The 27,205-nt window shown below is 39.0% G+C and overlaps 2 protein-coding genes across 5 annotated transcripts in view; both read right to left on the reverse strand.

Annotated features, from left to right (window-relative positions):
- Positions 1 to 4,961, reverse strand: part of LOC133995321 (noelin-2-like) — a 30,077-nt gene extending 25,116 nt beyond the window's left edge. For 2 of the 4 annotated variants that reach the window (XM_062434695.1, XM_062434670.1), the window contains exon 1: positions 4,818 to 4,961. In XM_062434695.1, the coding sequence (XP_062290679.1) occupies positions 4,818 to 4,961 (144 nt within the window). The remainder of the gene's footprint in view (positions 1 to 4,817) is intronic. The other 2 variants (XM_062434687.1, XM_062434678.1) reach the window with 2 other exon arrangements.
- Positions 4,962 to 12,323: 7,362 nt separating this feature from the next.
- The window catches only part of col5a3b (collagen, type V, alpha 3b), a 28,114-nt gene continuing 13,232 nt past the window's right edge, over positions 12,324 to 27,205 (reverse strand). Inside the window, exons 34-68 of the mRNA XM_062426291.1 lie at positions 26,219 to 26,272; positions 26,038 to 26,082; positions 25,886 to 25,939; positions 24,839 to 24,892; positions 24,660 to 24,713; positions 24,444 to 24,551; positions 24,256 to 24,345; positions 24,113 to 24,166; positions 23,671 to 23,778; positions 23,317 to 23,424; positions 23,161 to 23,214; positions 23,008 to 23,061; positions 20,919 to 21,026; positions 20,754 to 20,807; positions 20,594 to 20,647; positions 20,449 to 20,502; positions 20,318 to 20,371; positions 20,066 to 20,173; positions 19,831 to 19,884; positions 18,273 to 18,326; positions 18,091 to 18,144; positions 17,811 to 17,864; positions 17,619 to 17,726; positions 17,466 to 17,519; positions 17,263 to 17,316; positions 17,071 to 17,178; positions 15,721 to 15,774; positions 15,573 to 15,608; positions 15,417 to 15,470; positions 15,160 to 15,252; positions 14,940 to 15,123; positions 14,616 to 14,728; positions 14,221 to 14,289; positions 12,558 to 12,791; positions 12,324 to 12,470 (exon numbers count right to left, since the gene is read on the reverse strand). Coding sequence (XP_062282275.1) covers positions 12,324 to 12,470; positions 12,558 to 12,791; positions 14,221 to 14,289; positions 14,616 to 14,728; positions 14,940 to 15,123; positions 15,160 to 15,252; positions 15,417 to 15,470; positions 15,573 to 15,608; positions 15,721 to 15,774; positions 17,071 to 17,178; positions 17,263 to 17,316; positions 17,466 to 17,519; positions 17,619 to 17,726; positions 17,811 to 17,864; positions 18,091 to 18,144; positions 18,273 to 18,326; positions 19,831 to 19,884; positions 20,066 to 20,173; positions 20,318 to 20,371; positions 20,449 to 20,502; positions 20,594 to 20,647; positions 20,754 to 20,807; positions 20,919 to 21,026; positions 23,008 to 23,061; positions 23,161 to 23,214; positions 23,317 to 23,424; positions 23,671 to 23,778; positions 24,113 to 24,166; positions 24,256 to 24,345; positions 24,444 to 24,551; positions 24,660 to 24,713; positions 24,839 to 24,892; positions 25,886 to 25,939; positions 26,038 to 26,082; positions 26,219 to 26,272 — 2,793 coding nt within the window. The remainder of the gene's footprint in view (positions 12,471 to 12,557; positions 12,792 to 14,220; positions 14,290 to 14,615; positions 14,729 to 14,939; positions 15,124 to 15,159; positions 15,253 to 15,416; positions 15,471 to 15,572; positions 15,609 to 15,720; positions 15,775 to 17,070; positions 17,179 to 17,262; positions 17,317 to 17,465; positions 17,520 to 17,618; positions 17,727 to 17,810; positions 17,865 to 18,090; positions 18,145 to 18,272; positions 18,327 to 19,830; positions 19,885 to 20,065; positions 20,174 to 20,317; positions 20,372 to 20,448; positions 20,503 to 20,593; positions 20,648 to 20,753; positions 20,808 to 20,918; positions 21,027 to 23,007; positions 23,062 to 23,160; positions 23,215 to 23,316; positions 23,425 to 23,670; positions 23,779 to 24,112; positions 24,167 to 24,255; positions 24,346 to 24,443; positions 24,552 to 24,659; positions 24,714 to 24,838; positions 24,893 to 25,885; positions 25,940 to 26,037; positions 26,083 to 26,218; positions 26,273 to 27,205) is intronic.

Here is a 27,205-nt window from a genome sequence, read left to right on the forward strand (position 1 = left end):
TACATGTGTTCACACTGCATACTTATCCTGCCTCCCGCACACAGTATATATATATATTTTTTTTTTAAGATACACAGGAGCACAGTATATTCATTTACATCATTTTAAAAATGTCTGTATTTTGATATAAAGGTTAAAATGCAAAAGACATGCACATTTAACATTAACATGGCAGTAAAGCATGCCAAGTTAAGAATAAAGTCACTGCATTTTACAACCTCTGAAGTTTTTGCAGGTTGCATTTTATCTTATTTTCTGTGTGTTTGATTCGTTGTTGTTATTTTGTGTGCGTCTGTTTTTCAAAGCGTGAATGTGATCTTCAAAAGGACTCAGCAAATCATACTACTGAAGCTGTTACTCAGCATGTTATTCAGGTCAGGCTGTAGTCAGAAGGGTGGACACATATTTTCCTTCAAACGTTGCTATCCTATTCTGTCATGCTGGTAAATCTCAGCAAGGTTTCAGGATCTCTCAAATCGACACATAGTTTGATTTAACTGTCCATTTACATTTGTAAAAAGAAGAGTGCACGCTTCCTGCACTTTATTGTACCTGAGTGCACCGTAGATGCCTGTGTGTAAATTGAATATTTCTTATTCACAGATAAAATTGGCTATGACATCTCCCACATGTCCGTGTCCAGGAAAGCTAGCAGCATAACTGGAGAGTTTCCACGCTCTGTATCCACAACCGGAGCAGTTGTTCTCTCTGGCAAAAGTCACTGGCTCCCTAGAGCTCCCACAGTTCTGCACAAAACTGATTTCTACCCAACTCACGGTCTAGAACTAATGAATGCCTTCTACTGTTGCTGCTACCTTTTTATTCACATATTGCAAACATATCCAAACTTTTCACAGGTAGCTTCTGTTTTTAGTCAACACATTTTATTGTGATAACTTAATTTTTTTAACCTTCACAATTTGATTTAAACGAATCAAAACATTTCCAAAATAAACTTTTGCTTCTTGATTATTATGTACAATTATCAATGACCCTGCAATTCACCTCAGTTCTACGAGTTCCTTGAGTTCTACGTTTCTACGAAGCTTGAAAAAGCTAAGAGGCGCTTTAAAAAATGACTGTATGCAGCATCACATGGTAAACACGTTAAACATAGTGGAGCAAGATATCTTCCTCAGGAGTTGGTGGAGACCAAAAACAGAGCTAAAAGAAAACAATCATTGGATGGAAACAAGACTTAAGATTAATGCTAATGTTGCTCTGTATCTGCTTGATGTTGTTAACAAGTTTCCAGTATTAACTTAATGTATGTCAGTGTTGTGTTTACAGCTTCTTCCGCCCCTAAGTGACCAAAAAGTCACTTATTGCAGGTGTTTAATCAAGGTGAAAAGAGGTGAGTTTTGGCCAGTTCCACAATTTGGTGTTAATTTGCTATTGAGATTGAATTTCTGTCTATTATTTGCATTTTAAAATAGAGCAAACACTTTGAACACTTCTGAATAAGAACAACACGGATTTGTTGAGGTGATTTTCAAGGCGCATTTATGGAGTATTTATTAATTACTCTAAAATACCACCTAGGTTGTTATATAATGACACGTGTGAAGGAACATTTTCCTTTTTAAGTTATTTTGGGTTATTTGGGACCTCATTAGGTAGCGCTGAGGCAACCACATTTTTTCCCTAGGGTCTGAGCGTCGGACCCAACTCACAAAACATTACATTAGAGGACACGTTGAATCATGAGCTCATTTCTGTGAGATTTAAACCATGTCTCCAGTTTGACCCACTTGGTGTTAATATTTCAGAACAATGTAAAGGCACAGCTGAGCTCAATATGACACACACCAGCTTGTCACAGTGCTCAGAACTGGCTGAGAAGCAACAGCACATGAGCTGCCCTAAAAACCCTGAAAAAGAATAACGACAGAGGAGGAAAGCTGGGAGGATGGAGAGAAGGGGAAGTGGAGGCCTGGAGGGAAACATCTGATAAATCAATCAGCTGGGTTTGGTGTGGTAACCTTGAAGTCCTGTTTACAATGAAGCAGATGGGGGTAAGGGGGGGTTGTTAAAGAAGAGGACGTGGACTGGATGAGAATATAAGCATTGTTTGTGCCTACTGCTCAACGTAATTAAACACAGGAGGACATATGGCACCTAAGGGCTCATTTAACACAAGGGAAAAATGATAAAAATCTACTCATCTGATTGAGATCAGTGTAAATAGAGCGAGAGCACAGACCAATTAGCTAATTCCTGCAAGAATCAAAAAGATATTGCTGGTAAGTGAAGGAAAAAATACAATAGCCTACAAAAAATAGGTGTGCATAAATCGAATCTAAATGTTTAAATGTTGTGATCTAATTTAGCAATTCCCAGCCAGGTGTGCTTGAATCCCAGCAAAGGTAGTTTGCAATGAGGGAAATGGAAAGATTTTAATAATAATTTGCTAATTTGAAAAACTACATCTACATAATGAGTCAGTTGTAATGCCTGAACACTGCATTGTGTGTGACTTTGAGTGTGTGAAAACTATTTAGCAAGCGAGCATGTAAGTCTAAACAATGAACTAAAAGTAATGACGTAAGAGTTCAAATAGTTAGGTGGAAGTAAAAGAAAAACACTTTAAATAGTTAGCTCAAAGGAATCAATAAAAGGTTAAAAGATAGCTCAAAATAATGGATAAATAGTTGTAATATATAGCCAAAAGAAATGCATAAATAGTTCAAATAGGTAGCCAAAAGTAATGGATAACAGTTAAATGACAGGTACCGTAAAAAATAATGGACAAATGGTTGAAACATCCAGCTTCTGCCATGCCAAGTGCAGTTCAAGTGTGGCGGTGGTATCAATGAATGCAAACTTGACCAAATATTGACAGCTACATTGTATGAAATGAATATTTTAACAATATACAGTTTCATATAATCAATAGTGTTAAAAACATCCGGTTTTAATCAGTTTAAGTTAATATATTTGGATGGTGTTAATGAAAGGGAAGAGCTGTTTGTGAACCACAGCTATGAATAAAATCACTCTTATTCTCACACATTATCAAACTGATTTACAATATAACAGTTTAAGAAATTATTTGATTTTCATTCCACAATTTAAACTGTCAATCATCTCCTGAAATAGCAACACTGCATCTCTGACTACTCCATCTGTCCTCAGCTAGCTCAGCTAGTGTGTGTGTGTGTGTGTGTGTGTGTGTGTGTGTGTGTGTGTGTGTAGGCGTCTACTTGCATGAGACTGCGTGCACTTTGCTGAACTTGCAAAGTATTGCCACACAGCAGCTGTGAGGTGCCTCTTGAGCCAGAAAGCTAAATCATGCAAAGCCTAAGCAGGAACAAATACAAAAGCACTCACACACACACACACACATTGTAGGGCTGAGCAATTAATTGAAATGTTATCAAAATCACAATATGGCCTACTGCAATATTATATAATATTTGTTTAATCCTAAATGAGTTTTCAAAATAGCATTTTAAATTAAATATTGTGTTGCAGAAATGTCCTTGCTTACACACTGTATTCTATAGACTTACAAGAAGAAACATCTTTGTTTGGTGAAGAACCCCTATAAAAAAATCCATTTGCAATGAAAATGAGAATAATGATGTAAAAAATTATCATTCCTCATTCCACTCTAATATCACAGTTCCGTCAAAGTAATCGTAATTAGATATTCTTTTAAAAACATATAAAAGGTGCTAAAAAGACTGTAAAAAATACAGCCTTAATACACACACGTATACATATATATATATATATATATATATATATATATATATATATATATATATATATATATATATATATATATATATATATATATATATATATATATATATATACACACACAGAGTTAAGAGACCTGTGTGCAGTGGTCCAGCATCTACATGTCTGAGGTTGCCAGGGTGTTGCTAGGGCAACAAATCGCTGGCTGTCCCATGGGTGAGTCAGCCTTCCCCAGGAGAAATATCACCCCAGTAAGTCAGAGAGAGAGCAATCCTATTACCCCCTGAGTGTGTGTGTGTGTGTGTGTGTGTGTGTGTGTGTGTGTGTGTGTGTGTGAGAGAGAGAGAGAGAGAGAGAGAGAGAGTAGCAGTATATATATATATATATATATATATATATATATATATATATATATATATATATATGTACTATAGATGTGTTCTCTATGACTCATATTAATAGAGACAGTTATTTATTTATTAGTTCTATTTATTCTCCACATTTGCAAAATAGTGTGTACGCTTTCATCCCCTGTTTTGTTCTACATCTGTTCCTCTGTGCATCTTTTCTTTTCTGTTCCTGTACCTTCTGTGTTTTTATGCACCAGTAAACAAATCAAATATCTGCTGCATGTAGGCTAAATATTCCTAAATGTGTGTGCATCCTTAAATTCTTACTCAATTTGCCTCTAACTATCGATCCTCTGTGTGTTTTGCTGCAACCACAAGCAGTAATGTCTCAAAATCAACCGCAATGCATGTCACATCTGAGAGATTATTCGATATATACTGAGAGTGGGTTGATGTGCACAAAACAACTGATAGAAGCATGTGAGGAAACATTAAAAGGATAACTTCAGTTGCATGTTGAGAAAAAAATTGTCACCCAATAATAACTCACTGACTACAGATTGTAAAAAATTTGAAAATCTCCAAAACGCATTTGTGTATATATATAGAATATATATACACAATATACTTGTGGTGTGTGTGTGTGTGTGTGTGTGTGTGTGTGTGTGTGTGTGTGTGTGTGTGTGTGTGTGTGTGTGTGTGTGTGTGTGTGTGTGTGTGTGTGTGTGTGTGTGTGTGTGTTCATATATACAGAATACATACACTGACGATCCTCTCATGTGTGCCATCAGGGGAGATTACAGTTCCATTGAGTCCGACCAGCGACGGCAGAGTCTGGGACATCCAGTTAGTTACCATAGCCATAGTGCTGAGCACCGCGCCAATTTTTAACATGGGAACACTCATCCTGACACACACACATTCAGACACCACACACACACAAACAGAAACTGTGCCTGGCTCTCTGTCACACACAGCCCAAACTGTTGACAGCAGTCATGCTAAAAATCAGCGATTACACAACAGGATGCTACAGGTAAAACATTGTGTACAGTACATGCTCAACAGTTTTCAGCTCAGGAATCCAAATTCAGCTTTTTCTGATGTGAAAAAATATAAATAAAAAAACACAGCTTTGGTCGTCCCACTGCTGAAGTCTCAGCTCCAACACTGCCACAGGTTAGAGGATAAATCCTGGAGCACAAGACACTCCAGATGCCTCCATGTGAAGAGTCCAAAACATCCAAAGCACAGCTCAGACTGCAGGAGATGCTCCTGGAAACAGCTGGTTAGGTCCTTCTGAGCTCTAGCTGTGTGTGAGTGTGTGCTGGACTCCCTCCTTCGCCTGGCAGTAAGATGCTGTGGCTGAGCCAGAGCTGCTCTCTCATTTATCCACTAACTCTCTGCCGCTTCCTCCCTCCACCCTCCCTCTCCCTTTCCCTCTCTCTCCCTCTCTGAGACACACTCCTCCATCTCTCCCTCTCAGTCATGCTATCATCTGGTCTCTCAACTTCTTGATAAAATGTGCACGCTCTCCTCTTGAGAATATTTGCTTAAATGAACAAGCAGATAACACGAAACATGAAGTAAGATAACAAAATCCAACACATTTATCCTCTTTAACTGCTTTAAAAATATATATATTTTCCTACTGTTACTCCTTTTCTCCTCATTTCCTGTCCTAATTTTCCATTTTCACCTTCATATGAGTCAGCACCTTCCTTTCTTTCCCTCCCAGTCCATCTTTTTCTTCCTTTCTTTGATATTGATTACATGCAAATGCCTACATGAAAGCACAATGCTTTACATTGATCTGTCCCTGGTGGTCTCTCTGTGTGTGTGTGTTTGTATTTTACGTTCAATTCGATGTAACACTGCCACCATGTGGACAAAAATGCCTAAACGTCTGCACACTAAATCTAATCAAAACTGGAGAGGAAGTTGCTGTATTTGAACTGTTTTGTTAGTTCGTATTCATTAGCTCTGAAAGAAATGTTTTTTATGATCCCTGACCAAAAAAATATTTTCTACCTGACAGAAAAATGATTAGCAAGTATTCAGCTTATCAATAAATAGTAGTTTTTGAAGCAAAGTCGACTATTCTCTGCTTTGCTGCTCTTCTTTGCTTTAATGAATATCTTTTGGTTTTATTGGGCGTCATCATCATCATTTTCACTGTTTTATGACATTTTTAAGATCATACGATAAATAGATCAAATTATTAGTAGATTAATTTATCATGAAATAATCTTCATTTGCAGCCCTTGAAATAAAAAGATTAAAGGGTTTTTTTTTAATTGGGTTGCTGTTTTTTTAAAATTCAACCAATTTCTTTTCCACTTAATTTTTCTTCTTTTCTTCTGACCTCATTTAAACTGAATATGTTCAATTTTGCATTTTGTCACAAAATGGGCTTTTACATTTGTTGAAGGGGACAAATTAATTAAATATGCTAAAAGAATTATTACAGACCTGCAATAAAATGTCAATTGACAGAATTAATTAATAATCAACCATTTTAATAATTGAGTAATGATTTAGGCTTCTTTTTTTTTAAGCAACACATAACAATAATAATAATACATCAATAAAAATCAACTGGTTCCTCCATCTTCTCAGCTTGTTTTCTTACATGATAGTAAACTGGAGATCTTTGAGTGTTGGACTGTTGCTAAGAAAAAAAGACATTTGAGGACATCAGCTTGGACTCTGTAAAACTTGTAATAGACAATTTTTCACTATTAACTGCTTTTTTTTTATAGAGAAAATGATGACTCAATTAATTGAGCAAGAAATTGGCAGTGTAGCGTCCCACTCTTTGGCTTCTGCTTGTGAGATTGGTTTGGCTTCCTGGCTCAGGAGCCAACAGGCAGAGTTGGAGAGGACGTCAGGAAATTACCTCCACCTGTGTAGTTTAAGCCTCAGCCAACTTAAGTGGCTTAATTTGCTGCATCTTTCTCTTCTCTTCCTCTCAGGCCTCCACCAGCCAGTTGGGTTGTGTCTTCTGTACACGCATTACACACTATACTCATCCATACACTGCATTCATTCCTGACCTACCTGATGTCAATAAATGTCATTTTAGAAATGTTATTCATTTTTTATTCTCTTTTTCCGTCACTGACTCTGAGCTGGTTCATTAAGTGATAATGATCATTAGATACATCCCTACATATTACAAACTAAATAAGGAAAACATTTCATATTTTATGTGTTATATGGTCTATACATGAACAGCTATATATTCTTCATGTTTGCTGAAACGTCATTCACAAACATATGTAGAAGAAGTTATGTTACAGGATCAAGTTGTGCCTTTTAAGAGGAGTAATGCTGTATAAAAAACACCCTCACCACCAGTCACAGATATACAGATAGTCAACATATCTGACTTTGTTTTACAGAGATGCCGAACAGAAGTAATGTGTCATTTTCCACATCATGAATGTTAAATGAATGTTAATAAGCAGCTCTACAATAAGGGAAAGTAGTCAAGTATCAAGCTGATAAAACGTTTAAGCACATTTCTGAGCTGTTAAAGAGGACTGGGGCGTCCAGGACCCCAAACAGAACATTAATAGCTGTGATGAGCCAGATGAGCAACTACAAAAGAACATGTCTGCTCTCTGCTTTACGCCTGAAGCAATTATGTGTCGTCAATTTAACTAGCCAACACTAAATGTTTTATAGTGCCTTTGTTCTCATCAGTGGTTACATGCACACGCTTTCTTGTCTCAGTCAAGAGCCCACAGGACACATATGGATTATACATGAAAAGCCCCTAAGCGAATACGCAGAGCTAACATGAATATTTCAATCAGCAGCACTTAGGGATAACATAGTTGTCCAGAGATGGAGGAGCAAAATGAGCCGACATGACAACTGAGCTGTGTGAAACACCTTCAGGGCATTTCCTGTATTTCTATTTAAAATATATAATAATGATGATAATAATAATAATAATATATTTTTAGAGAGAAAAAACAGCAAAGCAAAGCTGTAAAATACACCACAGAACATTTTTTGAAAAGGAAATGAATCACCTACAGCAATAAGCCAGAAGAAAGCAAAGTAAAACCAACAATTAAAAAATAAAAAGTATTTCTTGGAACACAGTTAGGAGTAACTGGAGGGAAGTCTCTGAAGATGCCAGTGTGAAATATTATATTCATCTAGTCCTTTTTATGCTGTGGACCCATGAAGCATTACCCTTCTTTAAAAACACTATTTTACAAAATAATTTCACCCTTGAAAGCAAAGAGAAATTTGGCTTTCCAGTAAATGGAAATTTTAAACAAGACATGATATTTGGGGGGGACGCAAACATCATCAAAAGGCATGTCTTAAATAAGAGAGAAACTTTTTCTATGCTTTGAATTCCAGCACAAAATAAACAGAGAGGACTTGGTGTAGTATCCATGAACTTTCTCTTTAAACATCTGTTGAAAAGTTGGACAACTGGACAACCAAACAAAAGTTAGACTTCATGCCCAACACAGGGATTAAGAGTTCGAGGATGGGTTACAGTGTCTTCTTACCTTACATGAGCAGAAAGTAAACAGCAGCTGCAGCACCCAAAGGGCTTCAGGTCGACCTATCACCATCCTTCTCTCTCCTTCAGGTCTCCCTGGTCTTTACCTGGGTCTGGCTCACCCCAGGCATAAAAACGAAGTACACACTGTGACCCTACAGAGCACTTTGGAGAGGCTCCGATGTCTACTCCAGGTACCACAGGGGCTTTACACTTCCCTTGCTTAACCTTGAGGATATGGACTACAGTTGTGCCTGAGCTTGAGTGACTGAATCCCCTCTGGCTGTGGAGGAACACAGTCCTGTTGTTGCATGTGTGCTGAGGAGAGTCACTCAGGCACTCACTGGAAAGGACAATAGTCTTGGAGAAGGTGAAAGAGGGGGCGCAGGGAAGGAGGAGTTGCAAGAAAGGATGATTATGTGTTATGTCAACAAATAAATACAGAGTTAGTTAATTGGTGTGTGGATGCACTTGTGACAGATTACATGTGAGGTTTTAATGTTGGTTTCAGCCTTTTTTTTTTACAGACTGAAAAGGAATAAAACTGAGCTGCAACAATTAATCAATTAATCCATTAGTTGCCAACTATTATGACAATCAGTTAATTGTTTTGAGTCACTTTTTTAAGAAAATAATGTCCAAATCCTCTGAATCAAGCTTCTTAAACGTTAACATGTTCTTGTTTCTTTAGTCATCTATAATAGTTAACTAAATATATTTGCTTTGTGGACAAAACAAGATATTTGAAGATGTCACCTTGAAACCATGATCATCATTTTCCGTCAATTTCTTACATTTTATAAACCAAACAACTAATCGAAAAATCAAAAACATAATCATAAGTTTAATTGAAAATAACTGAAATCATTTAATTGAAGATAATTATTAGTTGTAGTTCCCAACATCTTCATGAAAGGTATAAGCTCAAAGAGTAAAAATATACTTGTTCCCCCTGTGGGTGTAGTTAAAAATGATGGGACTGACTTTCATGTCATTCTATCTATATTTCATGGATGAAAATTAGCAGCTAAACAATCCTGGATGAGCTGCGCTCATCTGCTCCCCCTCATTAAAGTTTCAGCATCATTGGAAATGTCCCCGTTAGATGTACTGCAGATGTCACGGTAGACAGCAGAACAGAGAGAGAGAGAAAAAAAAAAGACAGAGGAGAGATACAGTATAAGGGTCACCAGAAAGGATGAACCAAGGGAGACTGAGGCAAGGAGAAAGAAGTATTAATGATGTATGCTCAAGCTGCAGCACACAATGAATACAGAATACTTACACACACACACACACACACACACACACACACACTCACACACACACACACACACACACACACACACACACACACACACACACACACACACACACACACACACACACACACACACACACACAACCCATACAATTGCCAATTGTACTTTGTGGAAACTAATGACAAACCTGGCTTCATGCCAACGAAAAGTCAGTCCTTTGCCCAGAAGATCCTTTTTGACTCAAATTTTAATTTATAGTACAAGGGCTCGTTCCTTTTGTTTGAAATAATTACAAAATCAAAAAGATCTCTGTGCTGATGACCTGAAAAAAAGAAATTTCATATCTTAAATTAAACCCATCCTGACAATTTTAACTCCCCATATTTTGCAATTAGAAAAGCACTTTGGAGTTGGTTCAAAAGGCAGTTGCTGAGCTTTTAGCTGGAACTAAAAGCTCACTGCAACCATTTTCTATCATCCCACCACTGGCTACTAGCTTTAAAAATATTATTTGAGATTTTACTGATCAGTAACAAGACATTAACCTTCCAGGGTAGGGGTGCTTAAGAAACCATATGGTGCAGTCAGATATTGCTCTACTTGCATCTTTTAAAAATTGACATGCATTTATATGAGGTCATCAATCACGCTTTAAACAGATTAAGTGTAATTTTAAAACAGATCAAAGTGCAGACCTAACAAGACTAGAGTCTGTCATCTCTGTGAGGCTGTAATGGGCAAATTGATGCTTTGAAGTAAATGCTAATGCCAGGATGCTAACATGCTCTCAACGACAACACCAATCACCCTCATTGTTTAGCATTTGCAGGGTTACAACCAACAATTATTTTCATTATCTGTAAAATCTTACTTTTTCAATTCATTGATTACTTTTTTGTGTATAAAATGTAAGAAAATAGAGAAAATGCTTGTCTTCTTTTAATTGACCAACAGTTTTTAACACCAAATATAATAATTTTACAAAGAATAACATTAAATTGTGACATTTGAAAAACTGAAACAGCACATTTTTGTTTTTCAAAATAATTGTTATTTTCTGCCAGTCAGTTAATCAATTAAATCGACTTATTGTCTTATTACGATTATTGTAGCTCTTCAGCTGAGGCAGATGGGAATGTCACAATAATGGACTAATTACCATTTTGATGGCACTGATGAAAAGTCAGGGAATCACTGGAGTCAATAGGATTCATTATGTGAGGGGCATGAATGTTTTTATGACACTATAATTGATGTCGAGATATTTCATTTGGTAAGCCATATTTAGACTTGCTGGTGGTGCTATATTAGTCAGGGGGTCACCAAAGTCACCAGGATTCATCCTCTGGGCATCTTTGATATCTTATTGAGACATTTCACAAAAAAACAAAAATGTCACTCTCATGGTGGCGCTAGAGGAAAAAGTCAGGAGAATATGTAGAATCAGTGGGCTTCATCCTCGGGGAAGGACAGGAAATCAGAACCAAACGTCATGACAATCCATCCAATAATGGTTTAGATATGTCAGAGAGAAAGAAAGCTAATAATTAGAGCAGACTGATGAGGATCTTCCCCAGATGGAGAGCATTAGCAGCGGTGTCTGCCTGCTCCTCAAACCTCTTCATTGGCTTTGCTCAAAAAATGCATTCAATAAAACTAAATCCCATCATATTAACTTAAATGTACATTATGTACTTTTATTAAAATATGTTAGTCAGTCACTTGCCCATACAAATATGCATAGAAAGACCTTGAGGCAATCACGTACCACAGTTTGATTTATGTTGAAAAAATATAAAACACAGCTTCACAATATAAAAAAAATGCACTGCCCCAGTTCCCTTTTACAAAGAAATGCACTCTGCAATGAGCTAAGTTATAGCACCGTGATGAATTACACTCCAATATACATCACATAACAGATAATTATAACAACAAAATGACAACAACAAACAAAAAAAGTTGACAACAACACAACAAATTGAGGTTTGATTATGACAGAATGACATGGTGGGTGAATGTTGTTGAAAACATGGCGTATTTCAGAAGATGATTCACCCGTGTGATTATGTAAAGATGTGAACTAAGTGCATAGATCAATAAATGCATGACCAGACACAGATGCCAATGTGAAAGCACCAGTCACTCCTTCAAAGAGGAATGACAGAAAAATAAAGAGTGTAACTGAGGATATGGTTGACAGTCAATATATTGATGCACCGCTCGTGACAGTTCATCTCACCAGTGACATGTATACCCACAGTATGTACATCAGAGGCATGAGATGACTGTACGAGTTACAGAGACAGTCTGAGTGAATCAATGTTAAGATGAAGGAACACTGTTGTAGGTAAATCGACTTATAAATATGTGGCACCAGGTAAGTCTTGAATGTAGTTTTCTCCCTGCATGTAAAAAGTGTCCGTGGCTCTTTTTCCTATTAAATTACTCCTGTTTTTGGCTCCAGTGGTTTAGTTAACCGTTGTAGCAGACTGGGCCAACTTGGAAACCAAATTTCTGGTTCCCCTTTCCAAAGTCGGATACAGCTACGTCGATGATGGGGAGCGTGTTGGACAGTTGAGCGTCAAACTCCAACACCGTCCTCTCCTGCCCTGAGCGTGCCTACAGCAGAGAAACACAAGTCAACAATTTAATCACAAACAAAGGCGTGTGTATGTTTACACTCAGATATATATCTGTGCTACTCACCTGACACCCGTCGTACAGTGCAGTAATGTAATGTGTGTTCTCGTGTGTCAGCTCCTCCCCGTCGCTGCCTCTGAAGCGCAGCGCGTGTTCGTGGCTGTATGTGGCGGCGTGCAGCCAGGCGGCGGAGTTGAGGCAGTGGTAGGTGAAGGTCTGCTTGGCTGTCGCGCTCAGCAGCTTCAGGAAGGTCAGCTGGACGACGTGGATGGGAACGCCGTCCGACCCAGAGTAGGAAAACTGGAGGGGAACATCGGGGTCACACATACACAATAGTATAATGTCATGCTCAGTAAACAAGTTAAGAAAATCAAAAAAACAAATAGTTGCACAACAGTTAGAGAAAATACAAAAAATTTAGACATATGCCCAAATAAAATATTTTGTATATATTAAAACATGCGAGATTCAATCAGCCCCACTCACTACAATATTATATTAAACAGAGGGGAAAAAAACACAATTGGAGTAATTGTATCTCTTACATTTAAAAGACAGCCAGCTACATGCTTGATGAAACAATCTAATTAAATTTGAAAGCTATAATCTGATGTGTGGATGCTGCAAGGTTACATGTCAATTAGCAGTGTTTACCTCTAAGTTTATTTAATTAGTGTCAAACGTGTGTCTTTGCGTTGATGCAGTTTTCTTTGGCATATCAGGGCATGTTTTAACATCATATTTACTTAATCTTCTAAAACTTCTAAAGTGTACAGTGTTATGTGCAGGATTGACAAGCAGCTTTCTTCTTTTAGGCTTTGCTGGAGCAACACACTTTCAGTCTAACCTTGCCTGGAGCATCTGTCTAGATGACATATTTCCTGTTCTTCTTTTACTTACATAGTACTTATTGTTGTAATTTATGTCCCTCAGATAATCAGCATTTATTGTAACACTTCTTTTTTTCGTTTTAAAAACAAATCTAATTATTTAGCAGTGGATCAACAAGGATGAAAACCCTGACCTGCTTTCCTACCTTTAAACACTTTTTAAGACAACCATCACCACTAAAATGTACACCTACACAATCTGTTTGTCCCACCTTCTTCATTCAGTTCTGTATGTTAGACTGGACCCATTTCACGAAAATGTGTGTGCTGCTTTCACACAGATCACAAATTGTGCAAATTTCAAAGGTTTTTCACTTGCAAATCACAGATAAATCTGTGAGTCTTGCAATGCTGATGTGTGGGTGTCAACCAGTATGGTGTTTAATTTGATTAGTCAGATGTGTCCAAATTAACTTGAGAGGAAATCATCTCATGTTGCAGTTTGTATTTTGCAAATTTGGTGGAATGAGCATCTGTTTCATAACAGGGGGAAGTCAGACTTTCACAGAGTGGAAATCTGCATTAAAAAATTATCTGAGGCTTGTAAGTTAATTAGAAAATGAGTCCCTGTGGCAGCTCCTGCACATCATCACGGATATAATCTGATTGCTATCAAATGTCAATCTAGGTCTGTTGTAATCATAAAAACTGAACAACACTTGCAAATTTGTAAATTCTTTTTTGAAAACTCACACAAAAATGTGAAGAGTGCCTTTATAAAGCTGATAAAGGCATTTGTAGCTGTGTTCTAACTTCGATTAAGTTTTTTCACATATAAAGTCCTTTTTTATTAAGTACTCTTCACTTCTACACTTCCACACATTGAGAATTTACTATACCTGTTTTCCTTTCCTGAATTTACTGTACCAGGTGCCAGGCTTTTCCCCTTTCCAGGCTGCCAGCTTTACCTGATGGCAAACAAAGATCAAGATCAGTGACATGTTCATTGAAACAACACACAGACAATGATTAAATCATGTTTAATCTCTTTCTCAGAAGCCTTTTTAGCTTTTGGCAACGTCTCCGGTTGGATTTGAACAGTTTATCAGATGTTCAAGAATTGTGTGTGTGTGTGTGTGTGTGTGTGTGTGTGTGTGTGTGTGTGTGTGTGTGTGTGTGCGTGCATGCGTGCATTCGTGCGTGTGTGTGTGTGTGTGTGTGTGTGTGTGTGTGTGTGTGTGTGTGTGTGTGTGTGTGTGTGTGTGTGTGTGTGTGTGTGTGTGTGTAAACTAACCGACTGGAACTTCTTGTCAGGGGACAGACACGTCTCACCCTGTGCTGTGAAGTTGCAAAACACCTTGAAGGAGTCTCTATGGCAACCCTGGTTGGGATCTATCCAGTACTCACCTAGAGAGAGAAAGAAGAAGAGAGGGAGGTCAAAAACTCAAGATTAATAACAATGTCGACAACATACAAAGAAACAGAACATACAAAGAAAAATCACACAGAAACACATGATATCAGAGGGAGAAGCAAACAGCTAGGAAGACAGGGAGAGAAAATGAGTCATGCAGGCAGACAGCGAACAGATGGCCAGAGTCACAAACTGATAAAGTACCGTTGGGGAGCTCTGGTTGGAGGAGCCAAAGCTCTTTGCAGGTGCGGGCGGGGCTGTGATATGTCCCCAGCGGGTTACGAAGACCCTCCACATCTACTTTCATAGAGGACAGAGATGCAAACACCTCCTCCATGCCTTGGCCCTCCTTCTCCTTCATCCATCCATCCTGCTCTGCTTGATCCCCCTGCATCCAATCCTCTCCTCCGTCTATCACCTCCACTTCCTCTTCAAGTGCAGCACCATCTACCAAGTCGTTGGTTCTCCTTCTTCGTCCTCGCTCGGGCAGAGGCGCTGACCCAACCGCTGGCAATCCCTGAGCAGAGGAGGAAAACATTTGAGGGGAAAGAAATGGTTTGGAAGGAGATTTGATCAGGAGAGATCAAATCAAACCGGCAAAATATAGATGATGGTGTTATAGCTTTTATAGAGTTATAGCATAGCTGGTAAATGTTTTATATTTCTGTATGCAGAACTCACTGGTGGTCCTGGAGGTCCTGCAGGCCCAAGGTCTCCTCTGGGACCAATTGGGCCCTAAATACAAACACACACAGAGCAGGAGAGGAGAGTTATGCAGCTTCACCAATGATTGCACTGAATGATTTGAACCAATAAAACAATGAACATCACACTTACCTGGTTTCCTTTAGACCCCTTTGAACCAACAGCACCCTGTGAGAGAGGACACAGAGAGAGGATGAGAGATGTCCATGTAATCTTCATGCAAACAGTGGTGTCATATATTTGTTGAGCATCTTATATGAGGACTGTCCTTTATACTCACAGATAGACCAGTGGTGCCAGGGGGGCCGAAAGGACCTGCTGGGCCAACTGGACCCTGATATCAAACACAAAAGAAACAAAACTGTCAGAGGAAGAGAATACGTGGATCTGCTGGAAGTAACAAGGCATTACGTGAAAAATGAACGATGTGTTAATGCGTCTCTGAAAACTTCCCATCTTCTTTTCCCTGCATGTACACATCTCAAAGTGTCAAAGTCTGTGTAAAGTATCTGAAAACCTTCAGTAGCCTTATGGTGGCAGCATGTAAACCAAGTGTCAATCTGCTTTGCTTGTTTTTAGTAACTTGATCTGAAATTTGTTGGAAAAACATCATATAGGCACAATCTTTCGGTACACTTTATGAATTCAATTATTACCTATTACCAAAATAAAGTTTTATTAAAGTCTACATATCAGCAACCTCAAAAAAATCAAACTCAAAAGTTCAAATTTCACCTGAAAAATTGTCAGTGGTTGCCTGTTAGCTAAACTATGCTTCAGGATCCAGGGATGTCGACCCTGCCCTGCTTGACACCAATGCATACTGCTGTTATTATTTTCATTAGTCATACTTCTGTTATTATTATCACTGTTGATTTTACTGTGCCTCTCTCTCTCTCTCTGTGTGTGTGTGTGTGTGTGTGTGTGTCTCGCTCCTTTCTTCTTTCTCTCTCAACCCAAATGGTCGAGGCAGATGGTTGCCCACCTAGAGCTCGGTTGTGCTTGAGGTTTCTTCTAATTAAAGGGGAGTTTTTCCTCGTCGCTGTTGCCAAGTAGTGCTCATGGGGGATTGTTGGGTCTCTTTAAATTAAATTACAGAGTACAGTCTAGACCTGCTGTATGTGAAAAGTGCCTTGAGATAACTTTTTTTGCTATTTGGCGCTATATTAATAAAACTGAATTGAATGCTGAGCTGGAAGAGCCTCTCATAATAACTCACAACTGTAAGAGGACTGAAGGATTAGAACTTAAACTATGTGTAGATATTGTCCAACCTGAATAAGATAAAATTAGATAAAGGAAACAGCTAAATGACGTCTAACATGCTAATTATAATGTTCCATGAAATCGAAGAAATAAAGACAAATCCCTTTTATACTACTGCCTATAAGCCACTGACCCATGACTCTAAAAACAGGGTAGGTAGGTAACTGTGAACTTTGCATACTGTTAGACACCTAACATAATGACGGAGACCTCTTAAGTCCCATGGTTTGTGTTTCCATGGTCACATCAGACAACAGCAGACAACTTGCATGTGGAAATCTGGGTACAGGTTGACTATTTTGGATGGTTGGTTGTACAGCAGTGTGTGTGTCTGTGCGTCTGTGCGTGTGTGTGTTTACAGCACCTCATCTCCCTTTGGACCCGGTAGTCCCTGGTTTCCTGGCAGTCCTCTGTCGCCCTTCTCTCCGATGTCTCCTGGTGGACCTATCAGACCTATCAGACCACCATGACCCTGCACAAGTTTCACAAATGAGATCAAATTCAGAGTAATGTCAACGTGAGAGTGAATGGTTATGTCTGTCTAGTATGGACGCACCTTGTCTCCTTTCCTCCCTGGGTCTCCCTTTAGTCCAAATATTCCTGGTGGACCCTGAGAAAATGAGGATTTTCACAAGGTCAAACACAAATTCAAATGTGTCCAGTGCATTAAAAATCCATTCATGTCCCACTCTGGCAGAAATAATTTAGAAATATTTATGCATTTTGTTCTTGAAAAAATACTGAGATGTGTCATCTCACCATTGGACCTGGTGGTCCAGACTGGCCAGGCGGTCCATTTAATCCCTGCTCACCCTGAGAGACAAAGACAGAGACAGAAATTACTTTTTAAACTCCATCTTTTCATTCATGTTACACTTCAGTTAATTCTTCACTCTTGTTAAACTGACTTACTGCAGGACCAGGGATTCCTCTTAGACCCTGGAGACCAGGCTTCCCAGGGTTCCCCTGGGCACCTACGGGCCCTGTCTTCCCTATAGGACCCTCAAATCCGGAGGCACCCTGAAATGGAAAGAAAAAAGTGTGACATTAAGATGCTGTGAGCTTTCAGAAGTTATTATTCAAAGAGTTGTTTCTAACGCTCACCTTTGCTCCTTTCGAACCGGCCTTTCCTTCCTTCCCCGGTTTCCCCAAGTGGCCCTGAAGAACAGCATTTTAAAACATTTCAACCCAAATCTGTCACACAGATGCACCGATGCATAAACACAAAATGTGAGAATCCACAGAGAAAAACACCCCTACTTCATCATACCAGGGGATGAGTCTCAATATTGTAGTTAATAAAACAGGAATTATAAAATGAACATTCTGCATCATACAGTAGCTGCATGCAGGGACCAACACATGAACATTAAAACACACATACCCTTCGCCCAGGAGCTCCAGATGGTCCTGGTTCACCTGCTGCTCCTGGTGGTCCCTGAAAATATAAATAAACTGGTTATATTGTGAGCAATGAGTTATGATGACAGCATCTTTAATATCTAATTTTTTGAAAGCCATTGGTGTCATAGTGTATGATGTGTGATGTATAAGAGAGAAGCTCACAGAATTTCCAGGATCTCCTGGGTCTCCTTTAGACCCGGGTAGACCATCCACACCCTGATGATAAGGAGAGAAAAATGGTGGGCAGAGGAAAATTACCAGAAAATAAAGTTGAATATGTCTTAGCCTATTAATGATGCATTATGATGACCGTAACCGTCTACTGCTTCAACTTCACATTAAAAGAATACGACAGCAAAATACAGGATGGCTTTTACTGTGAAGCAGTCACAGGAAATGTAACTTATTTGCCCCCAGTGTCAGAACAATGCAGAGATTGTTCATCAAAAATACACCTAGAAAGCAAGAAACTGTAATTTTCATAGTTTTAAATATTGCAAAGTAATGTAACAAGAGCTGTTTGATGAGGAATATTCCAATAACCTGAAACGCAAGATGTTTTGTTAGACTGAAGAACATCTGAGGAGTTATCCTCAGATGGATGTTTGGAAAAGGGCAGGCACTTTGATTGGATAAACTATCAATCTATCTCTGTCTTACCTTGCAGACAGCTGAATTTGCGAGATCACACGATTATGCAATCCCGATGGGATGCTGATAGGTCTGAACCACCAGTGGTTTGGACACAAGTGCATAACTTGAAGTCAGACAAGATGGATTCTTCCATGATGTTGTGATCTTGCGAATCCAGCTGCCTCGCAAAGTAATAACCAACTATCCAGCAACTAAACCAACTTTACTACTGTGTGGGAAAACTACTAGCACCATGCAAAGCATGAAAGCAGATCTCAGTTTTTAATGGCAGAAAGAAAAAGGTTGATTATTGACTGTAAACAGATACATGAGTGTCTCTTTCATTTTACTTAAGACAAAGTAACTGCTCAAACAGTGTTTGCCCTCCAGAAATCTGGATTATGTAGTAATAAACCACAGTTGCTGTTACCACTGTCACCAAATCAGCCAGTACTGAAATCTTAAAAACTACAAATTCAAAACAGAAAATCAAAATGTATAGTAATGTGCAAATATTGACACAGTGAGATAAAAAAAATACAACATATTACCTTCTGACAACAAAAAGCAAACAGAATTCTTTAAAGGCCCAGTGTGTAGGATTTAGTGCCATCTAGTGGTGAAGTTGCATATTGCAACCAAATTAATACACCTCCCCTCCCTTTTCATGCCTGTAGGAGAACCTACAGTGGCCACAAAACTTGTGAAAAACATGAAAAGCTCTCAAGAGCCGGCGTTTGGTTTGTCTGTTTTGGCCTAAACATGGCAGTGGCAGCCTCTGTGAAAGGAGGTCTGCTCCCTATGTAGATATAATATAGATGCATATTCCATCTTTACTCCTATCATTATGTCTAATAAGTCTTTAAAAAAAAGTTTTGACTGTTTTTTTATTGCACAGGAAATTGCTCCTGTTCACACAATGCAGGACATGCTGAAGAAGAAAAAACAGTTGCTCTATACCTGGTAAAAATCTTCTTGTTCAACATTTCCTCTGCTAACAAGACAAGATGGTTCCACAACGTCTAAAGGAATTTTAATTAGAGAAGAAAAATATGAAGAAGGTCATAGAAAGAGCAGCCACACTTACATTTGGTCCAGCCTCTCCCTGCTGTCCGAGGTCCCCAGTTAGACCTAAAGGACCCTGTAGAGAGACAGAGAGTGAGCTTGTGTAGTCCAGTATTTTGAATCATATGCTACTGTACTGTGTGGCACAGAAATCATGTTGAGGTATCACAAACTGTATTTCATATGGTAGAATATCATATAGGCTCATATTCTGGCAGAGTAAAGGACAGTATTATGTTTTTTAGTATGCTCCTCACAGAGTTGCCCTTAGCTCCATCCTCCCCTGGGGCACCCCTAGCTCCTGGAGGACCAGCTGCTCCTGGAAGACCTGTATCTCCCTTCTCCCCCTGTTCGCCTTTCTCTCCCTAAAGCAGCAATGGATCAGGGTGACATAAAGAACAGAGAGGAGGAGAAAAACAAGAGAAGCTTACAAATCGAAGACGGTGGGAGCAAGTCTGCAGATATCTTTGATTAAGGTGTCCCTGCAAATAGAAAACAGACAAACTCACTTGCTTTCCTGAAAAACCAACTGGTCCAGGGTCACCGGCCTCACCGTCCTCTCCCTAAGAGAGAAGGAAATTACGTGTCAAAAATACAGAAAGACATAAATTATTTAAGATCGCATCCAAAATGTATTTACCTTCTCGCCGACAACACCGGGCTGTCCTATCATCCCTGGTCGACCTGTTGGCCCCTGGCAGCACAGAGGAGATCACAGTATTTCTTCAGAATTCAAATTACCTGCTCAACTCAATGAGGATGCATAAATATGTCTGTGAGCTTACCTGTCCCCCAATAGGTCCTTGAGGACCACTCGGCCCTTGTTGGCCAGGTGGACCCTAAAACCAGATGTGCGATGTAAGAGAAATAACATTGCTTTATTAATTTGTGCAAATGAAGGAAAATTATGATGTATAAAGGTCTTTAAACAAAACATGAGCTCACCATTAGTCCTACGTGTCCGCTATCTCCCTTTTCTCCTGGCAGGCCCGGCATGCCCTTGGGAAAGAAAACACACACACCGGATTAGAGGATTAAAGTGTACGACTCAGTGTTCTCTCCATCTTTTCACTTCAATGATCTGCACCCTGACTGGTGTCCAAATCTTACCTGTAATCCTATTGGTCCCCTAGAGCCCTTGAAGCCACGTGTTCCCTCATCTCCTTTTGGACCGTACATGCCCTGCTGGCCCGGGGGACCAAGCAGTCCATCTGCACCCTAGGACACAAAAGAAAAGAAAGAAAATACAGAGTGAGAGATTCTTTATAACTTTGAAATGCTTTAAGGTCACATGAAATTATATTTTGACTTCATGTTGTGTTATTTCCTCATCCTGTTGGGTTTGGGGGAGCTGACCATGAACTGCAGCATCACTGGTTTGAGTCTAGCCAGGGACCTTTGTTTGCATGTCATGTTTCATCTCTCAGCTATCATGTATCTAATAAATTGCCCCAAAAATACTTTAAAAGTACAGATCGTTGTTTGACAAAGGCCTTTAAGGAAGATATTTGATAGGTTGCTCAACACTTATGATAAGTGTCGCTCAAAAGGAATTACTTATTTTTGACAGAAAAGGGGTCGCTCGAAATGTTGTTGTGGTGGGGACACCGTCATATTATGTTGCGCAATATGATTGGGTATTTTTACTAATGTCGCCACGTAGACTGTAGTTTTCACTGAACTTCCTTATTGCTATTATGGTCTGTAACTTAAGATAACTTGTAACGTCCTCATTTAATTAGGTTAGCTAGCTTCATGACGCACAAATTAAAAATGTCGAGCAACTCTTTAATTTTTGTTGAATGACACTTATCAAAATTGTTGCACGAGCATAAATCAGCCTTTAATCTGAATCATTTGGAATAAACTGTTCACCATATAATCATCATTATGGTTTAATCCAATTGTGAGCTTCACTTTAGCAAAGTTTAATAGTTTAGTTGACAGCTGAGACAAGCTATTTACAACAAGTTAGTGCTGTTAATAGAGTTCAGCAAATCCGACCAGGCACACTCATACAAGCAAACATCACAGACAAAGTAAGAGAGAGATTTAGGATGAAAATACAAAAATTAAGCATTAAGCTCACTACAATTACATACGATAAACAATCTGTGATGTCATTATTGATCAGAGTTTTTATTACACCAAGTTGGGAGGCATTACACTAGATTAGATTGTACTTTATTAATCCCACAACGGGGAAATTCACTTACAGCAGCAAACAATTTATATCACATTATACTTCCTCTCCTGCTCTGTGGAGTTACTCCCTCTCTCATTCATTTCATTTGAAGCTCACACAACTGTCACAATTGCGTAACAGTGTTTTCTCTTGTTCAACAAATTTGAATATTTCGACATACACTGATGCACTAGATCACTTAAAAGTCAAATCTTTATTGCCACATGAGGGGAAATTTGATTTGCATTAAAGGGCAAAAACAAAAACACAACATACAAGAGGACATGGGACATTAATCACGACAGTTCCAGCAAACAAACAAACAAACAAAAAAACTAAACAAAGGATGTTAGTTAAAAGTATCAAACCACACTGTTTAGAAATCCAGAAGTCATTATTCTAGCGACATGCCATCACCTTTCTTTTGTAAAATATCACCAGACAACAAATAGCAGCATGAGTCATACACTGTTTGTGATTATTCTGTTCAATATTTATTTACCTTTATGGGTAAAATTATATCACTTCCCTTTTGGGACTGAGTGCACTTTTGTTGAACAGACGGCTAATGTGACCATACATTTGGATAGGCAGTTTTCCAGGAAGTTACTGTTTTACAGGACGTTCAAGTGCCCACGGGGTCTTTGAATATACAATGATAATAACTATCCATTAAATTCAAGTTTTTCCCCATTTTTGGGGTATTTTATGCAGCTATTTGTGAGCCACTGTTGGGAAATTAGAGAAAATGAGGGGAAATAGAGGAGGAGTGACACGTAAAAAAAACTTGCTAAATGTGAGCTGTGGATGTTGCAGTTCATGGTTGCCGCAGCAGAGTAGAAAAAAGCCAATATGTGTGTGAAAAACAGCACAGAAAAAGCTTTTCTCACCAGAATTTGTACTTTTGGGATTTAGTTTGAGTTTCTCATCAAGTTTGTGCAACAGTGTGATTTGAGGTCGTTCAGTTCTCAAGAAACTGCACAAAAATAAACAAAATACAAAGAGTTGACTCACTGGAAGTCCTGGCTGACCGACGGGCCCTTGAGTGCCAGTGGGGCCTTGGGGACCCTGTGGAGAGAGACGGAGAGAGAGATTGAGACATGATCAGAGCTGCTCTGGTTATGGAGTACAGGCTATGTTGATGTACTTCTCCAGCTCCAGACTTACTGATTCCCCTTTGTCTCCTTTACTGCCTTTCTGCCCGGGTCCTCCTTGCTCTCCCTGTGGACAAACACACACACACAGAGAACACACAATTTATTGCCACAGTACAAAGAGAAATTCTTGCCCTGCCTCTCTGATTTACAGACACACACAGATTACCTTGTCCCCGTCATCTCCTGGTGGTCCTGCAGGGCCCGTAGCCCCTGGCATGCCTACAGGTCCTTGATCTCCATCTGAACCGGCAGGCCCAATCGGACCTTTATCTCCCTGGGACACACGCACACACACACATACACATTTAACGCCTGTCATTGTGCTTACAAACTAATAACATACACACAATAAAAATCTAAAGAAAATAAGGTAACATGGTTTTCTTTCCATCTGTATTTGTTTTTAATGACATAATAAAAGGGTGTCAGTGTATTCTGATGTCACAGGAAATGAATCAAGTCTAATGGAAAGCAGACAAACTTCTAAGGAAACAAAGAAATATGAGCTAAATGTAATTACAGGCTCGCCCTTCTCTCCCATCGGTCCCGGTCCTCCAATCAATCCAGAACGCCCAGGCTGTCCAATGGCACCAGCTGACCCCGGGGGACCTCTCTCACCTGATGGCCCCTGTGAACAGGAAGTACACCATTTAAACTTCTTCAAAAGGAAGGATGCTGGGGCAGTGACGATTAAATATGTATGCATTTACAATGCCTGGAACAATAATAGTGTCTGTCACTGGTTTCAATTTTAAGATCAATTACAAAGTTGTTGTTTTTTTATGTAATTTTTTTATGTGAACTTGTTCAGAGGATATTAGTTGATGATGGTTTATAAAGTTTATAAAACATTGCACTAAAAATACGCAGCTGCAAAAATATGCTTTTACTTCACAAATAAAAAACAGATTTTAGAGACATACTGAGCATGTACTGCAACAAAGGAGTCTAATATAACTCACTATGGCTCCTGAGGCTCCATTAGGTCCTGCTCCACCTTTCAAACCAGGAGGTCCCTGCAAAGGTCACACATAACTTGTACTACATATCTTATATTATAGAGAATCTTAAGATGTCAAGTCATTTCTATGGAGTGTGGTGTTACCATAATGCCAGGTGCTCCTCTGCTCCCCCTGAACCCTTTGAGTCCAGCAGGACCGTTCTTCCCAGGTGTGCCGGGTAAACCTGGGTCACCCTGAAGAGAAAAGAAAAATAAGATGTACCACGAAAACACAAAAGACTCTTTGTGATGATGATGATGATGATCAGTGGAAACAGTTTGTGCAGACCCACCTTTCCACCTTCCTTCCCAGCAGATCCAGGTAAACCGTGCTCACCAGGCACTCCTGGCGCCCCTGGGTGACCTCGGTCCCCTGTTGGGCCGGGCTCACCTGATTTGCCCTGAAACACACACGTGACTGGGTCAAATAGGGCAATATAAACATGAAGATCAATGCAAGAGAAATATATTTAATTACAGAACATATTCACAGGTTCACAGGTGCTCACCTGTGGTCCCACAACACCTGTGGGTCCTGGAGGTCCCGTCTTCCCTTGAAATCCCTACAGTTACGGAGAGAAAATGTATGCTGATGTTATTGTGTTTGATTAGTGAGAACATTTCTCTAAGACAAAAGTTATATAAATACACTTGACCACTTATGAATTATACATTTCTCTGCACTCACCGGCTCTCCTCTTTGACCTGGGTGACCTGGAAGTCCATCCTTCCCAGCTTGACCCTAGACACACACACACACACACACACACACACACACACACACACACACACACACACACACACACACCATGATCAAGGAGAGAAATTAATGGGAGCTCAGGATAAAAACCAGCATAGAAAGTTCATGTTATATCTGTGAAGTCACAAACAAGGGGGCAAAAACTGGCTGAATATCCACAGATACGTTTTTTTATACCATGCCTTATTCACTGAGATGTCAAATATTCACACATGAATGCAGAAATTGTCCCCTGCAGGCCACTGTTGCTGATTCACAACATTACCAAGGTTTCTTTCCAGTGCATTCACAGCCAGGAAAATGGAACAGTGCTGATAAGAAAGTGACAGTGTGACACTTGATGGAGCACAAAATGTCAGCAGCACAACAAAATATCAACAACAATCGATATTTAATTTCCCTGTCACTCTGCCTTTTAGACATAAGGTCATGGACTTGTTAACTTCTCCATAAAAAGGAGAAAATCAAATACTCGCTTAGAGGTCAATCTCCTCTGGTTGCTAAGGTTTGAGACGTTAAAAAATGTAAGACTGTTTTCACTGTGAAGGCTTGTGGATGTTTCTTCTTGCCTCTTTCTGTATACAATGTAAACATTTTAGATCTATAGACTTGGTTTGTTCTAGTTTTGTTCCTCTTTTAACTAAGTTTATGAAAAAATAACACTAATTTTAAAAAAAGAAATCAATTGATCAATGGAAGATGGAATAGCTGAGTTGCCAGCGGGAAAGATGCATGGTGTATTAATTAAAAACAGCTTACAATATACGTATTTATCTGAATAAAATATCCTTAATGCTAAAATACAACTATAATATTTTATATTTCAATGATCTTACTCAGACACTCAGACTTTATTTATTTATTTATTATATGTAAAATATATATTGGATTTGAACAGTTTATCAGATGGTCGAGAGTTGTGTGTGCGTGTAAGTGTATGTGTGCGTGTGCGTGAATTTATATTTTGTAACTCACAAATGATCCTTTAGGTCCTGGTTCTCCATCCCTTCCTTGTGGCCCTTGAGGTCCCTAAAAAACATAACCAGCCGATATAAGAGGTGACCGATCTGTCAACCAACTGATCAATCAATAAATTTACTGCTTATTTTTACAGTTTTCTATCTTACCCTATCTCCAGGAGATCCTGGGGGCCCATCGTGTCCTGAGGTACCCTAAAAAGATGTACAAGGTAAGAAGAACGTGGAGTTAGTGATGAGTAGAAACCAGCGAAGCACAACTAGTGGGCTAAGCCTATTCAGTAATTCAGTAATGATGAACTATTTCTGGGTGGGAGAAGAGTCAGCTCACCTTTTCTCCTGGTTTCCCGGTAGGCCCTCTTGCTCCTCTGGCACCTCGTGAACCCTGATATACAACAAAACATGAGTGAGACCAAAGTCAGGAGAGCAATGAACTTTTACTGAACTCAGACAGCCAGTGTAGATTAATGGGAAGTTACTTTCAGTACAGTAAATTTTAAGGCACTGATTAGGTTACTGGTGCGATAAATGCTGGGAAAAAGATGAGCCAAAAAATGTGAAAAAAAAAATGTGTCTTTGACATGATGTATCCCTCACAGTGATTATATCAGAGTATTTCATACTCACACATCCATACATCAGACTAAAAAGGTATCAACTCCTGTATTGTCCAGTAGAATTTGAGTACTGCTTCATTCAAACTGGATAAAATTGCAGTCATCAATTGACAACTGTTTTCATTACTGACTAATCTGTTGACTATTTTCTTAATTGATCAGTTTGGTTTATAAAATGTCAGAAATTGTGAAAAAAGTCTATCACTGTCTCCTAAAGCCCAAAGTGACGTCCTTACCCCATAGATATTTAGTTTACTCTCACAGAGGACTAAATAAATCCAAACAGCTGAGAAAGATAGAATCAGAGAATTTGGACTTTTTTTTTTAATTACTCAAAACGATTAATCAACTATCAAAAGAGTAGGCAATTAATTTACTGTCAGTCAGCTAATGGATTAACCGTCGCAGCTCTATTGACGGCAACGTTTGACAACACAAGTCCTTACAATACTGCCAAAGCCTCTTGGAAGCTGTGGCTGAATACTGACAAAATAATCCATTTATCTTTGTTATCATGACAGGGTGATCATTTTTACTTGTCAGTACAGTAAAAGAGCAATTAGGTCATAATGCGGTCAGGTAAAATGTTCCAGCTTTGAAGAAATATCAATGACAGTGAAACAACTTTGGCTTTGTTACACTATTAGATGATAAAACTCACTGCGCAGTTCGTTACCTACTGAGCTAAGAAAATGTTTTGA

The sequence above is a fragment of the Scomber scombrus genome, chromosome 2 (genome assembly GCF_963691925.1).
Source record: "Scomber scombrus chromosome 2, fScoSco1.1, whole genome shotgun sequence".
Taxonomy (NCBI): domain Eukaryota; kingdom Metazoa; phylum Chordata; class Actinopteri; order Scombriformes; family Scombridae; genus Scomber; species Scomber scombrus.